General features: G+C 31.6%; 1 protein-coding gene across 2 annotated transcripts; it reads right to left on the bottom strand.

The window, feature by feature from the left end:
* Positions 1-255: 255 nt before the first annotated feature.
* On the bottom strand, positions 256-15,010 carry LOC149478526 (chymotrypsin-C-like). Of its 2 annotated transcripts, none has more exons than XM_089709205.1 (6): positions 14,507-15,010; positions 7,301-7,445; positions 2,670-2,767; positions 1,346-1,486; positions 959-1,064; positions 256-511 (listed from the first exon to the last, which is right to left on the bottom strand). In XM_089709205.1, the coding sequence occupies exons 1-6, from the start codon at positions 14,984-14,986 to the stop codon at positions 342-344; spliced, it is 1,140 nt and encodes a 379-aa protein (XP_089565331.1). In that variant the 5' UTR covers positions 14,987-15,010; the 3' UTR covers positions 256-341. The 2 variants fall into 2 exon arrangements, with proteins under 2 accessions (XP_089565331.1, XP_089565330.1); XM_089709204.1 differs by lacking the exon at positions 14,507-15,010 and adding an exon at positions 12,065-12,824.
* Positions 15,011-15,310: the final 300 nt, after the last annotated feature.

Below are 15,310 nucleotides of genomic sequence, written 5' to 3'. Positions count from 1 at the left end.
AATGGCTGATTATTAATTGTTTTTATAGCCTAAAAGAATTTTTTGACCTTAAATGATAATTGCTAAATCGATTGTATAATATGCATGTGTAGTGTATTAGATCTAGTACCTATCTGTTTTACGCATATATTTGCATGCTTTATACAAAGCGAAACATGCTGAACAATTATCTCTTCACACCTCTCTGTACCATGTTTTTGGCAAATAAATGTTATTTTATTTATTTTTTATTTTTTTTTTTAGTACGATATCGAATAAATTGCTTCTGATAAAGTTGTATTTTTATTAAATTAAAGTAATTGAAAAACTACAATAAAATTTAAACAAATAATACAAAATATTTATGAAACACTCCTTATCCAGTCTACATAATTAAACAAAGGTGTATAATACACAGGGGCATGTATGCACATAGAACGGTTTTCGTCCTCCGTACTCCGAATGCCTTTGAGGTACCATCCCTTGTGTTTTGCCGCGAAAATACCACCAAAACTGGGACAATGGGTAATATCTGAAATGTGAGAAAAAATAATATAGTACAGGGATTCTTCTGTTTTTTTTTATTTGCAATATAGGGAACACAAAACTTTTATAACACAACGCAAAACAGAACACAAAAGCACAGAGCAGCCTTGTCAAGCTATAAACGAAATTTTCTGGAATACAAAGCAAACTTACTTAATTATTAAGTTTTTTTTAAGTAAATCTAGATTCTAGGGGATTTTATTGTATATGGTACGAACATATTATGTTGATTTAAGATATGAAAATATATTTTTTTCGTTAATATTATCGTATTTTGAATCTACATAATTCCAAATTATAAAAAAAAATTTTGCTCATAAATTTTTAATGAATAGGTATAGCTTAATTACCGTCGAATTTAGACACATTAGTTTTTTTAAAATAGATTATAAAAATAAAGTTATTATTTAAAATCTATAAAGGATATTCTTACCATTTCGATAAACGCCGCAAATACTGCTTGATGAAGAACATTCTTCACTCTTGTCCTTATAAAAATCAATAGCTGTTAAGTTGCCAGATATCGCCCAGCCAGTAGTCTGAAAATAGATAATATGGTTTCAAAACTGACAGCATAATAATATTTTCATACATTATGTTTTAAGTATTCAAAGCATATACTAAAAGCACGTTGAAACATTTTATCTATTAAACGAACCGCATCGAAATCCGTTGCGTACTTTTGCGACTGCGACTTAACATACAAATATTAAGTCATCGATTTCTATATACTTATATATCTTACATTTAAATGTGAAAGTCTCTTACTATCTAAATAAATTTCGTTCCATTGCTGGTTCAATTAGAGAAGTCAACTTACCAAAGCATCTGTGTATTCATCATTATCATCCAAACAAGCAATGGATATCGTGTCTGATGTTTCTATCGCATCTTCCGTCTTCAGTATCGCTAGATCATCACTCGTGTTCGTGAAATTTTCGTGTACAATTACTTCTTTTATCTGAAAAGAGATTAAATAAATAGATGGATTATTGTTCAATGGTAAAAGAACAATAAAGAGGAAGATAATATCTAATAATAGGTAATATTATATCATATCAAATAAGATAATATCTTCATGTTATGCAGAAGTTCTGCGTAAACTGCGTAAACATTCACACATTCTTCACAAGCAGCTACACTCTCACACACGCATGCAAACCCACATGCACCCACGCACGTATGTAAAAACACACACACTCGTACTATTTCTACCTAGTAACTTAGTGAACAGGACAAATTTCTTATAACTAAATGAACAGGACAAATTTCTTAATTTAAACACGTTATTTAAATAATAAACTGGTATTGTTTCTATCAGAAGAACTCAAGACCAGAAGAAACCATAAATAAATATAAATCTATCAAACAGACATATCATATAAAAACACCCTTCTCTAGGGGTCAATAAAAGTCAATATTAACAATCGGAAAGATCAGCAATAAGCCAAAATCACTCAGCTAATTACACAGTAGATTTGCTTTATGACGTAAGCACTCATTACGAGAGGACCGAAGTTAATCCTGTTAAACAATAATCTTATCTTTCCTATCATTTTTCCTTCGTAAGTATTTTCCTATATTTCGTATTGTGCGGAACCTCTGGCATCGTTATAATATTATTATATCGAAATGAAATATAGGTAGGTTTTTAATTAGGTCCTTCTTTGGTAAAATGGTTAAGAAACATAGAACTGACAGGTTTTGGATTCGATTCCAGGATGATGCAAAAAGGTATGGTACTTAGTGTATATAAGGCGAATCACTAAGTAGCTAAGAAAATCGATTAAAGAAAGTTAATACATCGCAGCCCTATAGCGAACAACTTGTGACATCCACATAACTTACAACAGCTTACTTACAACACAATTGCGCTATTCATAATTTTAATAATTCTAATAGAGCAATAGTCGAGATTTCAATATAATATGACATGCATCTATTTTTTTTCTTTTTTTTTCTAGACGATCGAGCATAAATAAAAATAAAAAATATCTGCACATGAACGTCTAAACCCTTATAAAGTAGATGAATGATTATGAACAGATATTGACGATATATATTACATAATATTATGTTAAATCAAATGATGGCATCAATTATTGGCATTAATTAAGTTTATGATTAATGTTTCATTCTCTTACCTTTATCATCTTTTCCGAATCAAATATTTGTTGCAGCGATGTTTTTCCCAGTATTACAAGGATGTCCTCAGCAGTGGTGAAATTGACACATCTTGCCGCTAAAAAAAGTAAATCTTTTTTATTATTCTAATACAATTATTACGGAATCCTTCCATATTTAAAAATAAATACATTTATGCCATTGAGTTAATATGTATGTAATGATTTATGCTTACTTTTTTTTATTACGATTTTTATAATACCTACGTGAAATCAGTGTACTAAAGGTTTGAATTTTATACTATAGCGGGTAGTTTTAACTCAAAGTACCTTCAATTTTGTTTACTTAACTGAAAATTAAACGTCATTTATTATAACAACCCACAGATAACAAATGACTGATGACGACACATACAATAAAAGATTAACCAAATTCAGTGCTGAAAAACATTTGAAAGCATGAGGCAATAATTTTATACAAAAACTTATATGAATTTAATACGATCGTATAAAATGTAATCACCATAAAACCTACACCTCAATAATTTAAAGAAATGTAGATTCTAATTTATAAATCAAGCATCAGACCTATAAAGAAGTCTAAGCGAATTACGTAATTTCTATAAGTTTTTTTTAATGTATATGTATATGTTTCCCAACTTAAAATTATAAGTTAACATCTTGCTTTTTACCCGCGGTTTCGCCCGCGTAGTCTAAAACTTATAAACAAATAATAATTACATACTAAACCTTCGTATTGAACCAATTGAGTCTATCTATTAAAAAAACCGAAGGAAAATTCGTTGCTTACTTTTAATAACATAAAGGGACGGACAGACAGCCGCTTTATTAATTTATACTATGTACCTAATGATACAGTAATTCTAAAATAACGACAAAATACATTTAACTTATTCACACAAAACACAATAACTTCAACAAGGTGTAAAATGAGTTTACGAGATTATTCCACTTAGCTCCAGTGTTGCTAGTTATATTGGAAAGAAAATTTAACACGGTAATTTTTCGTCGAGTTCAGACACTAATGCCGTCGACTGCATTCGAAGCGAGGTTATAATCAAATTACCACCCGTTTCTGAAGTTTACGCACTGTGTTGATCGATAAATACTTTTACGATGTTGAATGTTTTGAAGCTTTGAAATCGCTTTGAAATCCACTTGAAAACAAATAAGAAAATTGTCACGCGTATTTAGGTTGAAATAAAAAAGTGATAATTCATTTAATAGTTTGACAGTAAGAATTAATTAATTAATAAGTTGAACATATTTGTTGTATATTTTTAACAGTACTTACAACGTTATGTTTACTACGTCGTTAGCGCAAGATAGAAATTACGCTAAAATGCGAGTTTCGATTCTTCGAGAAGCAATATCGTGACAAATTTGAATGAACGATGCTTTACATAAAATGATAAATACTTTTTGAATTTCGAATTACATCCATCTACATATTTATTGCTAACCAAACCTCGTTTTTTAATAATAAATACTTTTTGAATTTCGAATTACATCTATCTTCATATTTATTGCTAACCAAACTCGTTTTTTATCTGTCTAAAATTTCTTACATTAATACTGTTCAAAATAATTACAATAATCAAGAAATCCTTAACTAATCTATATCACCACGCACGGTAAGTAAACCTCCTTATTCTTGCCAGGCGAAAAAAATAAAAAATGCTTCTCCCGGCGTCGCTTTATTTTTCCGGGGTGACATTTTCATTTTTTAAAAGTACTCGAAAGGGCGGAAGCATTTTTCCCGCGCATTTGTCTTGAAACACACTTGACGTATACATTGTTTATGAGGGATAAATTGTTTGTTTTTTAGCATCTGTTCTTTATTGGTTAATGGATATTAATAAGGTTATTAGTGTGATGAGTTCAGATCTTTATATTTCTGCATTTATAATTCGAGCAGCAGTTAGTTATTTATCTATACTAATATTATAAAGCTTTGTTTGTTTGTTTGAACGCGCTAATCTCGGGAACTACTGGTCCGATTAGAAAAATTCTTTCGGTGTTAGATAGCCCATTTATCGAGGAAGGTTATAGGCTATATATCATCGCGCTACGACCAGCAGGGGTGGGGCCACGGGGGTGAAACCGCGCGGAGCAGCTAGTTATTGATATAAAAAGAAATTTTAAATTTACTCAAAATAACGTACATTGATTATAATTACGGTTAAAGACAAAAAAAAAAATTAATTAATGTTTTGTTTGTTGGCCTATGTGTCTATTACTGATTATTATGGTGCTATGCCCGAGCAATTAAAGTTATGTCTAAAAACTACATATTTTGAAGCTCTAGAGTCAAGACCGTTATTAAATTATAAAATTATGTCAATTCTGGCATCCGAAGTCAAATGATTAAATAAAATTAAGCAAACAAACAGGAAAATGAAAAATTCCCTCATTTCCTTTAATGTAGACTTAGTTCCTTCCGTTGGCTTGGCCCGCCCTATGAAAAATTAACAGCTACGGCCGTAGCAACATTTATTTAGTAACTGAAATAATTTGAAATACTTCTAAGAAAGAACAAAATAAATTATTTTATGGGAAGTTTTTGTAATGTAGGAATAATGTGTTTCGATATTCAAATTTTTTTGTAAAATTAATGAATCACGTTTAAAATCCGTTGAAAAGTATTTAAATTCTAAATGCACATTTATAAAATCGTATACATTTATACAATCATTTAGAAGAGATACCAGCCTTTTTTCAAATCTTTAAATATAATATTTGCACACCCAATCGATGGGTAGAATGTATTAGCCACATATAATTGTAATTAAAACATCTATAATTTGTAAATACATATAGACTACAGGCCCATGTTGAAAAAATTATGGGTCATTTGACCCACCACCTGACCTATCTAGAATGATATAAGAGCATAAAATAATAAGATTCAGCACTATTACGTCACTCGTAAGCTGTCCACCTGAGTGCAGATGAGAATTCGAAAGTTCAGGTAGAGATTTTCTCCCCTTGTCTCCATGATCGTTGCGGAATAATGGCTTAAAAGCAGTAGGTATAGAAATAGTATGACACAGATGCCGTATAAAAATGGTGGTCCACAAAGTCAGAATTTATTTTTATTTTTCGACAGTTGCCAGGGTAAATTTGGTCATTTGATTTTGAACGGCATCTGTGTCATACTATTTCTATACTACTTAATCAATTATTCCGCAACGCCGTACAAAAATCATGGAGACAAGGGGAGAAAATCTCTACCTGAACCTTCGAATTCTCATCTGCACTCAGGTGGACAGCTTACAAGTGACGTCATAGTGCTGAATTTTATTATTTTATGCTCTTATATCGTTCTAGATAGGTCACCTGGTGGGTCAAATGACCCATAATTTTTTCAACACGGGCCTGTAGTCTAATATAAATATAATTTGAATTTGAATTTATAACTAAACTTACAACGGTCAGTAACACAATGATTTGGTAAACAAAACAACAGTTAAATTATTTACGTTTCCAACTTGATCTGACTAATAAATTATTGTCGATTTTAATGGCAAGTTAAATTTGTTGATTGCGAAGTACAAACGCAGTAAATTGGTAAATGAATTTGGAATTTATTGCGTATTTAATTAAGTACTTAATTGGTAAGCACGTTGTTATCATATCAATGATACAGATTGCTATCAATATAAGTTTAAGGCCGTGTACGCGGTCCGTGCGCTGTTTGGCTCAAATATGTGATTTTTCAAACCAGATTGTCCATCAACCACTTATCTTACAAACATATGAATTACTAATAATTTTAGGAAATTTTATTGTCTATGTAGTTAGTTAAGAGTTTTTTTCAATTAATACAGTATTTCTGAATACCATCAAGATAACCGAGCCGATGATTACTTGATTTCACTTTTAGTGTCAATTTCGAAGCTAAAAATATCTGAAATTGCTGACAGACCTAACACACAATTATTTTTAACTAACTGCAAAAATCCTTATTAAAATAGTTAGTTAAAAGATTTTTTTATTTTGGACTCCTAACTTACGAAATTAAAATCCTAACAATGTGAATTTTTTTTGAAATTATAGTCGACAAAATGATTATTTTCACCAAGATATTTGACTTTATTGAATATAATTTATACATATTGCAATAAAAGAATGTCTTACTTATAAGATAAAATTTTAAAAATCAACTAAGGTACCTCTATTATTTTTCTACAAATTTTTTTAAAGTACTATAAAACACTGCGCGCGACCCGATTAAAATCAGTCGGCAGCGAGCCTTTCCAGAAGGAGGACATGTTGCTCGGCGCTCTCCTGTGGACCTATGCTGTTCATAGTAAAAGGATAGCGCAAGCCGCGATCTATCGTAATAGATCGCGGAGTTTTTGACTTGCGTTAAATTGAATATGCGCTCTTAAACACGTGGATTTGAATTGCAAATCATTTCAAATTTGTGATTGTGTGTGCCGACCACACGTGTTAGAAGTGAAACTTCTTTGGCAAGATTCGTAGATGCCAAAATCGTCGCCTTACTCCATGACGTGACGGTATTGCCATGACGCGACCTTGAAATTCTACTCTCAAGGTAGGCACCAAGGTAGGCAAAGAAGTTTTACCTCAAATAAAATTTTAATTTGAAAATTAAAATTAAGTACCTGTTATAATAACGTTCGGAGATAGTATAGCACCATCACAGTAATATTGAAACTGATCGGTGCCATTTTTAATAAAGATGGCGGCTATCCAGCTGTACGCGGTTGTGACGTCATCACTCGTTCCGCCTGGACAGGAGTCCGAGTGCTGGAAATGTAAATATTTAATTACTAGCTTCCGCCCTCGGCTTCGCCCGTATTGTCTTAATTCTAATAAATTATATACTAAAACCTCTTGAATCACTCTATCTATTACAAAAAACCGCATCAAAATCCGTTGCGTAGTTTTAAAGATTTAAGCATACATAGGGACATAGGGACAAAAAAAGCGACTATTTATACTATGTAGTGATTTATTGATTAAATTATTGTGTAGGTAACTATAGCTGACCTGTAAGAAGTTGTTCGTTTTTGCACGAACTGTTATATGCGTGAAGTTTATGTACACAAAAGCGCTTTCAAAAAAAGTGAATGCATGATTTCTTGAATAATCATGCCATAACGACTAAAGAGATCAAGATCAGATTTGGCAAAAAGAAAGCTAGTATACCTAATGATGTATGATGTTCATTATTTTATGCAAGTATCACACGGCCTATCGTAAAATAATATTTTCGCACTATAGTTTTTGAGAGTAACGCGTTCAAACAAAAAAAAGCTTTATAATAAAAGTTTCATAATAGACAAAGCCACGTATAAAAGATAGTTAATCTTACATTTGTTTGTACAATGTAACAACGGAACAAAAGTTTTTTTCTTCTAATTATTATCCAGCCTTGAGAGTTCGTGAGCAACATTGTTGGTGGATCAGTAATTCAGTAATGATGAGATAAATGGATGCGGCATTATAATTTATACTATTATTATAAAGCTGAAGAGTTTGTTTGTTTGTTTGAACGCGCTAATCTCAGGAACTATATATAAATATACCAGCTGAAATTTTATTGTACTTATCGGGCAAATCTGATAATCGGCCAACATCTATTTTTCATATAAGTGATAAGTAAGGCAGAATAACGTATGCTATGATCGTTAGTATCAGTATAATAATGTTATGAATTCGATTATAATTTTGTTGATGTTGTTAGGTGAAATATAAATGTTAAGCGAATAAAAACGAAAGTCATAATATTATAATCCCAGCTTTTGATCATTTTCGTCTTTATCTTTTGACATCAGTTTCAAAAGATTGGTTCCTTACTGTATAAGGACATTATTCACAAAAACACACTATATATTTTAATTTTATTTTACCTCCTTTTTACTATGAAGTACTTGTTTCTGTCAATTTATTTTTTCAGCAATGCTACACTACGAAGATAACTACCACATCTATAAAATGGAACATCCAATGTTTCGTACTTCCTGGCAACATCCTTTGAGCATTTGATTGATGAAGAGCGTCGCATGTTAGCAACTATCAAGCTATGATGGATACAGGTGCTTCATCCTATAGTGCAGTGGTTGTGGCAGTGGGTTCGATTTTAAGTTTTATTTAGGTAAATTTAAAAACTTTATTAAAATGTATAAGTACAGATAGCCTATTACAGCATTAAAGAATATATGGAAGATGAAAATCCATGGAATGTTGTCACTTGAGAACCACGGGATAGGTCTTTGGCATTAGGATGCTTTTTTAAATAACCGATCATATCGCTTCATTTAGTTTGATGCGTTTAGCGTTTGAAGCGATACCTACTTTTACTTAACTTTGTACTCTTATCGGTGACAATACAATAATTGCGTGTTTTTTTGTTGAAGTGAAAACTTCTTTAGCGGCGTTGAGCACTTTTTCTGTAATGGGTATAAAATCTTAAACTCGCGTCAGGACACGTGACCTGATCGAAAAAGCGTAAGACGGATACCATTCCAAAATATCAAACATTCTCAACGTTAATAATCAAGTTTTCACTTCTGCCGGCACTCCCGGAGTGCAACCCGTCTTTTTTTATATATTTTTACGTATAAAACGATTTAAAACACGTGACAAATAAGTCCATTCGTCCTTTTCCAGTATGAATGAAAGTGAAAAATGCGATTAGCATAAATAAAAACATTTATAATCCTTTGAAAACAACGCGGCGTTCCGCAAACTGATGCAAAACACAAACAAACCGACCGATCCTGATTTTTCATGACGATCTAGTGTAAGAGATGGTGATTTAATTAATAATTAAGATTTAAAAATAAATTAATTTATTTAGAAACATATTATTAATATTTTTTAAATCGCAATCTATGTTAAATAAGTGAGATGGTTGGTTCAAATAGTGTATTCTATAAAAAAGTATAAACATGTACTCATGTTTTAGTAAAGGTTGAATTTGAATTTTTTATTTATTTATTATTTTATTACATAATTTTTATACTAGTAGTTCCTACAGGAGATGTTTTTACGTTAATTTTTTAAATTAAAAATCTCCTCTGTATAATACACGTAAATAATACTTTAATTAATTATTTTTGTTTAATACAAACTAGCTCTTACACCAAAAAACAAACATTATGTCAGCTGCGACATATATCCAAGAGTCACCTATGTGTTGACCAGACTGACAGGCCCATATACAAGCTTTGTAGGAAATTGTACTGTAATTATTTGTGATATAATGTATCACAAATATATTGAATTAACGCGGTTTTGAGGTGAGGAAGATGTAACTAGAGAATATCGTGTATCGTAGGTATTTATTTCTATATACAGGGTGACTGGTAATTCGACGTGATCCTTCAAAGGGGTTATACTAGATGTCATTTGCAACAAATTAAGTCCAGTTAACCAGGGGTCAAAAATGGATGGTTATTAGTTACAAAGTATTACTATGATATTACACATTTTCGAACAGTGTTTTAACAAATGATTTTACTATTTCTAAAAACGAATGAATTCAAAAATAACCTTTGATACATAATAATAAAACTGAATCTTTTATACAAACCTAGCCATTAATAAGAGTGCAGAGGATCGGATTAGTAATTTGACCTCATAAAATATAACGTTGTTGCAAATATACGTGCGAGTCGTGCAGAAATAATCACTTGATTGTTATCATATATGTGAGATTTTATGTAAAGACGAGTTTCATCTGATTCTTTCTACTTTTAATAAGGTTATGTATTTTGATATCAAATACTTTTTAACTGAATTGTATTTTGTCTAAAACATAATAAATTATATACTAAAACCTTCCTCTTGAATCACTCTATCTATTAAAAAAACTGCATCAAAATCCATTGCGTAGTTTTAAAGATTTAAGCACACATAGGGACATAGGGACAGAAAAAGCGACTTTGTTTTATACTATGTAGTGATTATAATATTTATTCTGAGTTTAAAAAGCTTTACAAGCGTGGTCGTTGGTAATTTTTAAATGTATAAATAATAACGTTTTACAATCGAATACAAGTAAATACTCTAGACTAGAAACAAATATAAAAAAATGTTTCAGGAAATTTATTTTTTCGAATGAATTATTCAAATAGCTCTAGGTCTAGGCTTTTCGAAGGTAATAGGGTCAAATAAAGACTTGTAATATAATATTTGAGATGTGTACCGTTAGACTGGTGTACAAAATCTGAAAAAAAAGCTTATTTCTAAGATTGATGATCAAGATGATTCATTAAAGTAAACGATACTGTATCAATTACCAATATGTACTTTAGTCCGTAACTACAGACGAAAAATAATATTAAGGTACATAATATTATGCGGCTCCTTCTGGGTTGTCTAAAACTTAACAAATTAAATATACTAAAACCTTCCTCTCGAACTGCTCTATCTATTAATAAAAACACATCAAAATTCGTAGCGTAGTTTAAAAGATCTGTCCATACATAGGGATGGATCGAGAAGCGACTTTAGATAATACTATATGTAGTATACTATGTATTATATTCAATATTCTAGACGCTCTAGTATATTTATAGCATGCTAAACTTAGCGTTATGGTTTTGATATGTGGCTATCGTCTTACCGCTTGTATGTAAAGTGGACATATATTTAGGACTAGCAACACTTCTAGGTACCTACACACTAGCCATTTTGTAATAAGATTTGTGGGTAGTTTTAATCATTTTATCGAAATATAAGTACTGTAAGTAATTGTCATAGAAGATTAGTGAGTAAAAGTTTTTGAGATTAACTGATAAAAACTAAAGAAAAATTATACTTAGCTATTAAAAATGACCATTTGATTTGATTAATTTGATATAATCTCTTATATATAAAATTCTCGTGTCACAATGTTAGTCTGCATACTCCTCCGAAACGGGTGGACCGATTCTCATGAAATTTTCTGTGCATATCGGGTAAGTCTGAGAATCGGCCAACATCTATTTTTCATATGTACCACGGGCGAAGCCGGGGCGGGCCGCTAGTATTATGTACTAATTTTTGATCATAATATACATGTCTAATTATTATATTTTGTAAAACAACTTTATGCAGAATTTCCCACTTGAAAAGGCTGACTTGAATGTGAATTGAAAAACAAAAGAAAAAGTTAGCTTTTTCTTATGTTTAATTCTGTAAATAAAATACGGACATTGTTATTGAATCACTTCATAGAACCTTTACAAGCTTTTCATTTATTTTATTTTAAATGCACTCTGGAAATTACAAATCAAACAGAAAAATATAAATGTTATTGTAAAGTTGTTTTATGTCAACATTCAGTTGTTGGGAATCTCTTTGTATTTTATTTACTACGCAATATAAGAATTTTAATTAACATCATGAAATCGTAATTAATGGCCAAAACTACTTACGTAATAAGTTTTATTCCTATTGTTAGCGTGTGATTTTATTTTATTATTGTCTCCGGTATCTTTTATCTGGGCTTCTGTAGTAAATCCAATGTATTCGTTTGTCGTATCTTTATATAATTCAATATAATCTATGTTTGAATAGTCTGTGGAATTATCGTCGAAATTATAATCTACATCTGGGATCTCGTTTTCTTCTATATCTTTTGCTGATTTTGTTGTTTGTTCTATCGTAGAAGTGATTTTGTTTGGTATATTTTCAGTACTTACTGAATCATTGATTTTAACAGTTTCTGTACTGTCGAAATTTTTACTTATTTGTTCATCAGTATCTTTAGATTCAGTAAGATACGTATCATCAAAAATTGCGTCTTCCAAGTCAAAGTGAGGTTCCTCGTTGATAACGAATGTTTTAATAAATATCTTAGTACCGTTATTTTGAGTTATCGAGTGATGTTCTGTATCTAAATCCAATGTACCTTTAACCTCGTCTTTTAAAAAACCAGACACACCAGATAGTATTTTGTTTATGTTCTCTTTGTCAAAATCTATGAAATCAAGTGTATCGTCTGTTGTTTGTACCGGTTCAAAATAATTGACGTTCTTGAAGAAATTATTAACGAATATATTTAAACACGACGCGTAATTATCACACTCACAGCTAACCATACACACTAGGTTTATTAAAATAAACAACTTCATATTTACGATTGAAACGTCAGTACTTAATGCATGATATAGTGTAAATAACGAATGCAGAGGCTTCGAGATCTGAAGAGCGTGTGGTGCTTATTGCATATGTGTTAAGGTTGAAAGTTATCTTGCGATGACCTCACCTTGGGAATATCGTGGTGGTAGTGACTTTGATGAATTACGTACAATGAGTGGATAATAGGCCATTTGAGGTGTAACCATTGAGCTTACAAGAATTATAGTGAAGGACCGAGCATGTAATAGATGAGAATTAGTGAACGGCTAGATATTTATGGCTATTGTAAAGAAATGTAGGATAGCCGTAATTATGTGCATTGTGTACGATTTTGGAATGTGTCTTTTAATGCTTAAACATTGTTATTTATTTAAATCTAACTACATGAAGTATAAACCGTTCTGTTATTTCGTTATTTGTACCTAATTGTATTGGATAAACTGTTCAACCAAAATTACATTTTTTAGAACAAAGAAACATTACACGTTTCGAGTGACAATTTTTTTAGTTTTCTTCGATTAAATCTAGGACCGGAAAACTCCGGAAAAGACTAGTAGAACGGTACTCGTATAAAAAGCTTAATTTGTTAGTGTCCCGGTTTTTTATCTACACAATAAGTGTTTTATTTCATTGCATAATTTTATTGCTCTGTTGAAGTAAAAAAGTTACGTGAAGATTTACGCAAATTAATGTTCTAGACTACAGGCCCGTGTTGAAAAAATTATGGGTCATTTGACCCACCAGGTGACCTATCTAGAACGATATAAAGGCATAAAATAATAAGATTCAGCACTATGACGTCACTTGTAAGCTGTCCACCTGAGTGCAGATGAGAATTCGAAGGTTCAGGTAGAGATTTTCTCCCCTTGTCTCCATGATTTTTGTACGGCGTTGCGGAATAATTGATTAAAAGTAGTATAGAAATAGTATGACACAGATGCCGTACAAAATCAAATGACCAAATTTACCCCGGCAACTGTCGAAAAATAAAAATAAATTCCGACTTTGGGGACCACCATTTTTGTACGGCATCTGTGTCATACTATTTCTATACTGCTTTTAAGCCATTATTCCGCAACGCCGTACAAAAATCATGGAGACAAGGGGAGAAAATCTCTACCTGAACTTTCGAATTCTCATCTGCACTCAGGTGGACAGCTTACGAGTGACGTCATAGTGCTGAATCTTATTATTTTATGCTCTTATATCATTCTAGATAGGTCAGGTGGTGGGTCAAATGACCCATAATTTTTTCAACATGGGCCTGTAGTCTATTCTTATTATTGTAAAATTCGTTTACAAATTCTAATTGGACTCTTGCATATTCGATGCGTAGTTTTATGAGCAATTTTTAAAGGTTGAAAATATATGATGCGATCATATTTATACGATAAGAAATGGATGCTTACGATATTTTAATATTACAAATATAACAATATTAGTCAACATTGTAATATGAGGGCTCGTTATTATAAATAACTAGCTGCGCTCCGCGGTTTCACCCAATCGGCTCCGCTCCTGTTGCAGTTGGTCTTAGCGTGATAATATACGATCTCCGCTCGTCTCCTCCGCGCTTCATTGTCTTAGCGTGATGATATATTGCCTATAGCCTTCCTCGATGAATGGGTTATCTAACACCGAAACAATTTTACCAAATCGGACCAGTAGTTCCTGAGATTAGCGCGTTCAAACAAACTCTTCAGTATAGATAAGTTATTATTAATTACTACACTTACCATTCCATGTCGATGCTTCTTATTAAAACCTCCCGCCAAAACTTCTACGTCTTCAGAACGAACAGTCGTCCACTTTCCTTCATCATCATTCATAACATTAGTATTTTTTTCGATTTCAAAGAAATAATCAATTAGAACTTTATTCGGTAGTTCAATATAATCCTTCTCAATATCAATGTTCCTCCGTTTTCTAGACTCAACGTCGTCTAAACTGAAGTAATCTGGTTCATATCCAATCGTCGTGTCTTCAACAAAATCTGTTGTCGTATAAAACTCAGTCGTATCGTCGAAGTACGTCAAATTCAACTCTGTGATCGTATGTATCCGTTTTATAGTTATATTTGCGTTGATATAATTGTAAACATCCGGCCAGTATTTAATACTATACAGAAAGGTTGACAATATGAATATAATCACGGCTAAAATGAGCAAAATCAATAGCTGGATTATAAATTTCGTGGATGCTATATTGAATTTCATTTTGCACAGACACTAGTTGCTAATTTAGAATTGAAATGAATACTGAGCTGTTTCTATAAGCCATTATATCTTCCTAATATAAAGCAATAGTAATAGTGACAATGGTTTGTTTGTGTCCGCTTTGGGCTGTAAATATGGTTTTATTGGTTATGCGTGATTGTAATGGCGTTTTGATTACGCTTCTGATAATGCAAGGCTCTTCTGGGTTATGGCGGAATTTGGATTGAAGTATTCCCTTTGCTAGTTTATCTTTACTAGGATATTAGTAAGTGCGGTAAAAACTGATTGTTTTTAAATAAATTGTGCGGATGGATAATCCTGTTG

This window comes from Colias philodice, chromosome 22, assembly GCF_061535455.1.
Source record: "Colias philodice isolate Cphi_HAF_F1 chromosome 22, ilColPhil1 Martin Lab GWU primary, whole genome shotgun sequence".
In the NCBI taxonomy this organism is placed as follows: domain Eukaryota; kingdom Metazoa; phylum Arthropoda; class Insecta; order Lepidoptera; family Pieridae; genus Colias; species Colias philodice.
Note: the sequence above shows the minus strand (reverse complement) of the source record. Positions and strands in the feature narration are given on the sequence as shown.

What these genes read in the sequence shown, in the direction of transcription:
- LOC149478526 (XM_089709204.1), bottom strand. Translation starts at nt 12,763, where the DNA reads ATGAAGTTGTTTATTTTAATAAACCTAGTGTGTATGGTTAGCTGTGAG. An exon ending in TCCGAACGTTATTATAACAG is followed by an intron (nt 2,768 to 7,300) that starts GTACTTAATTTT and finishes TACTTTTTTTAG; the next exon opens with CGGCAAGATGTGTCAATTTC. An exon ending in ATGAATACACAGATGCTTTG is followed by an intron (nt 1,065 to 1,345) that starts GTAAGTTGACTT and finishes ATCTATTTTCAG; the next exon opens with ACTACTGGCTGGGCGATATC.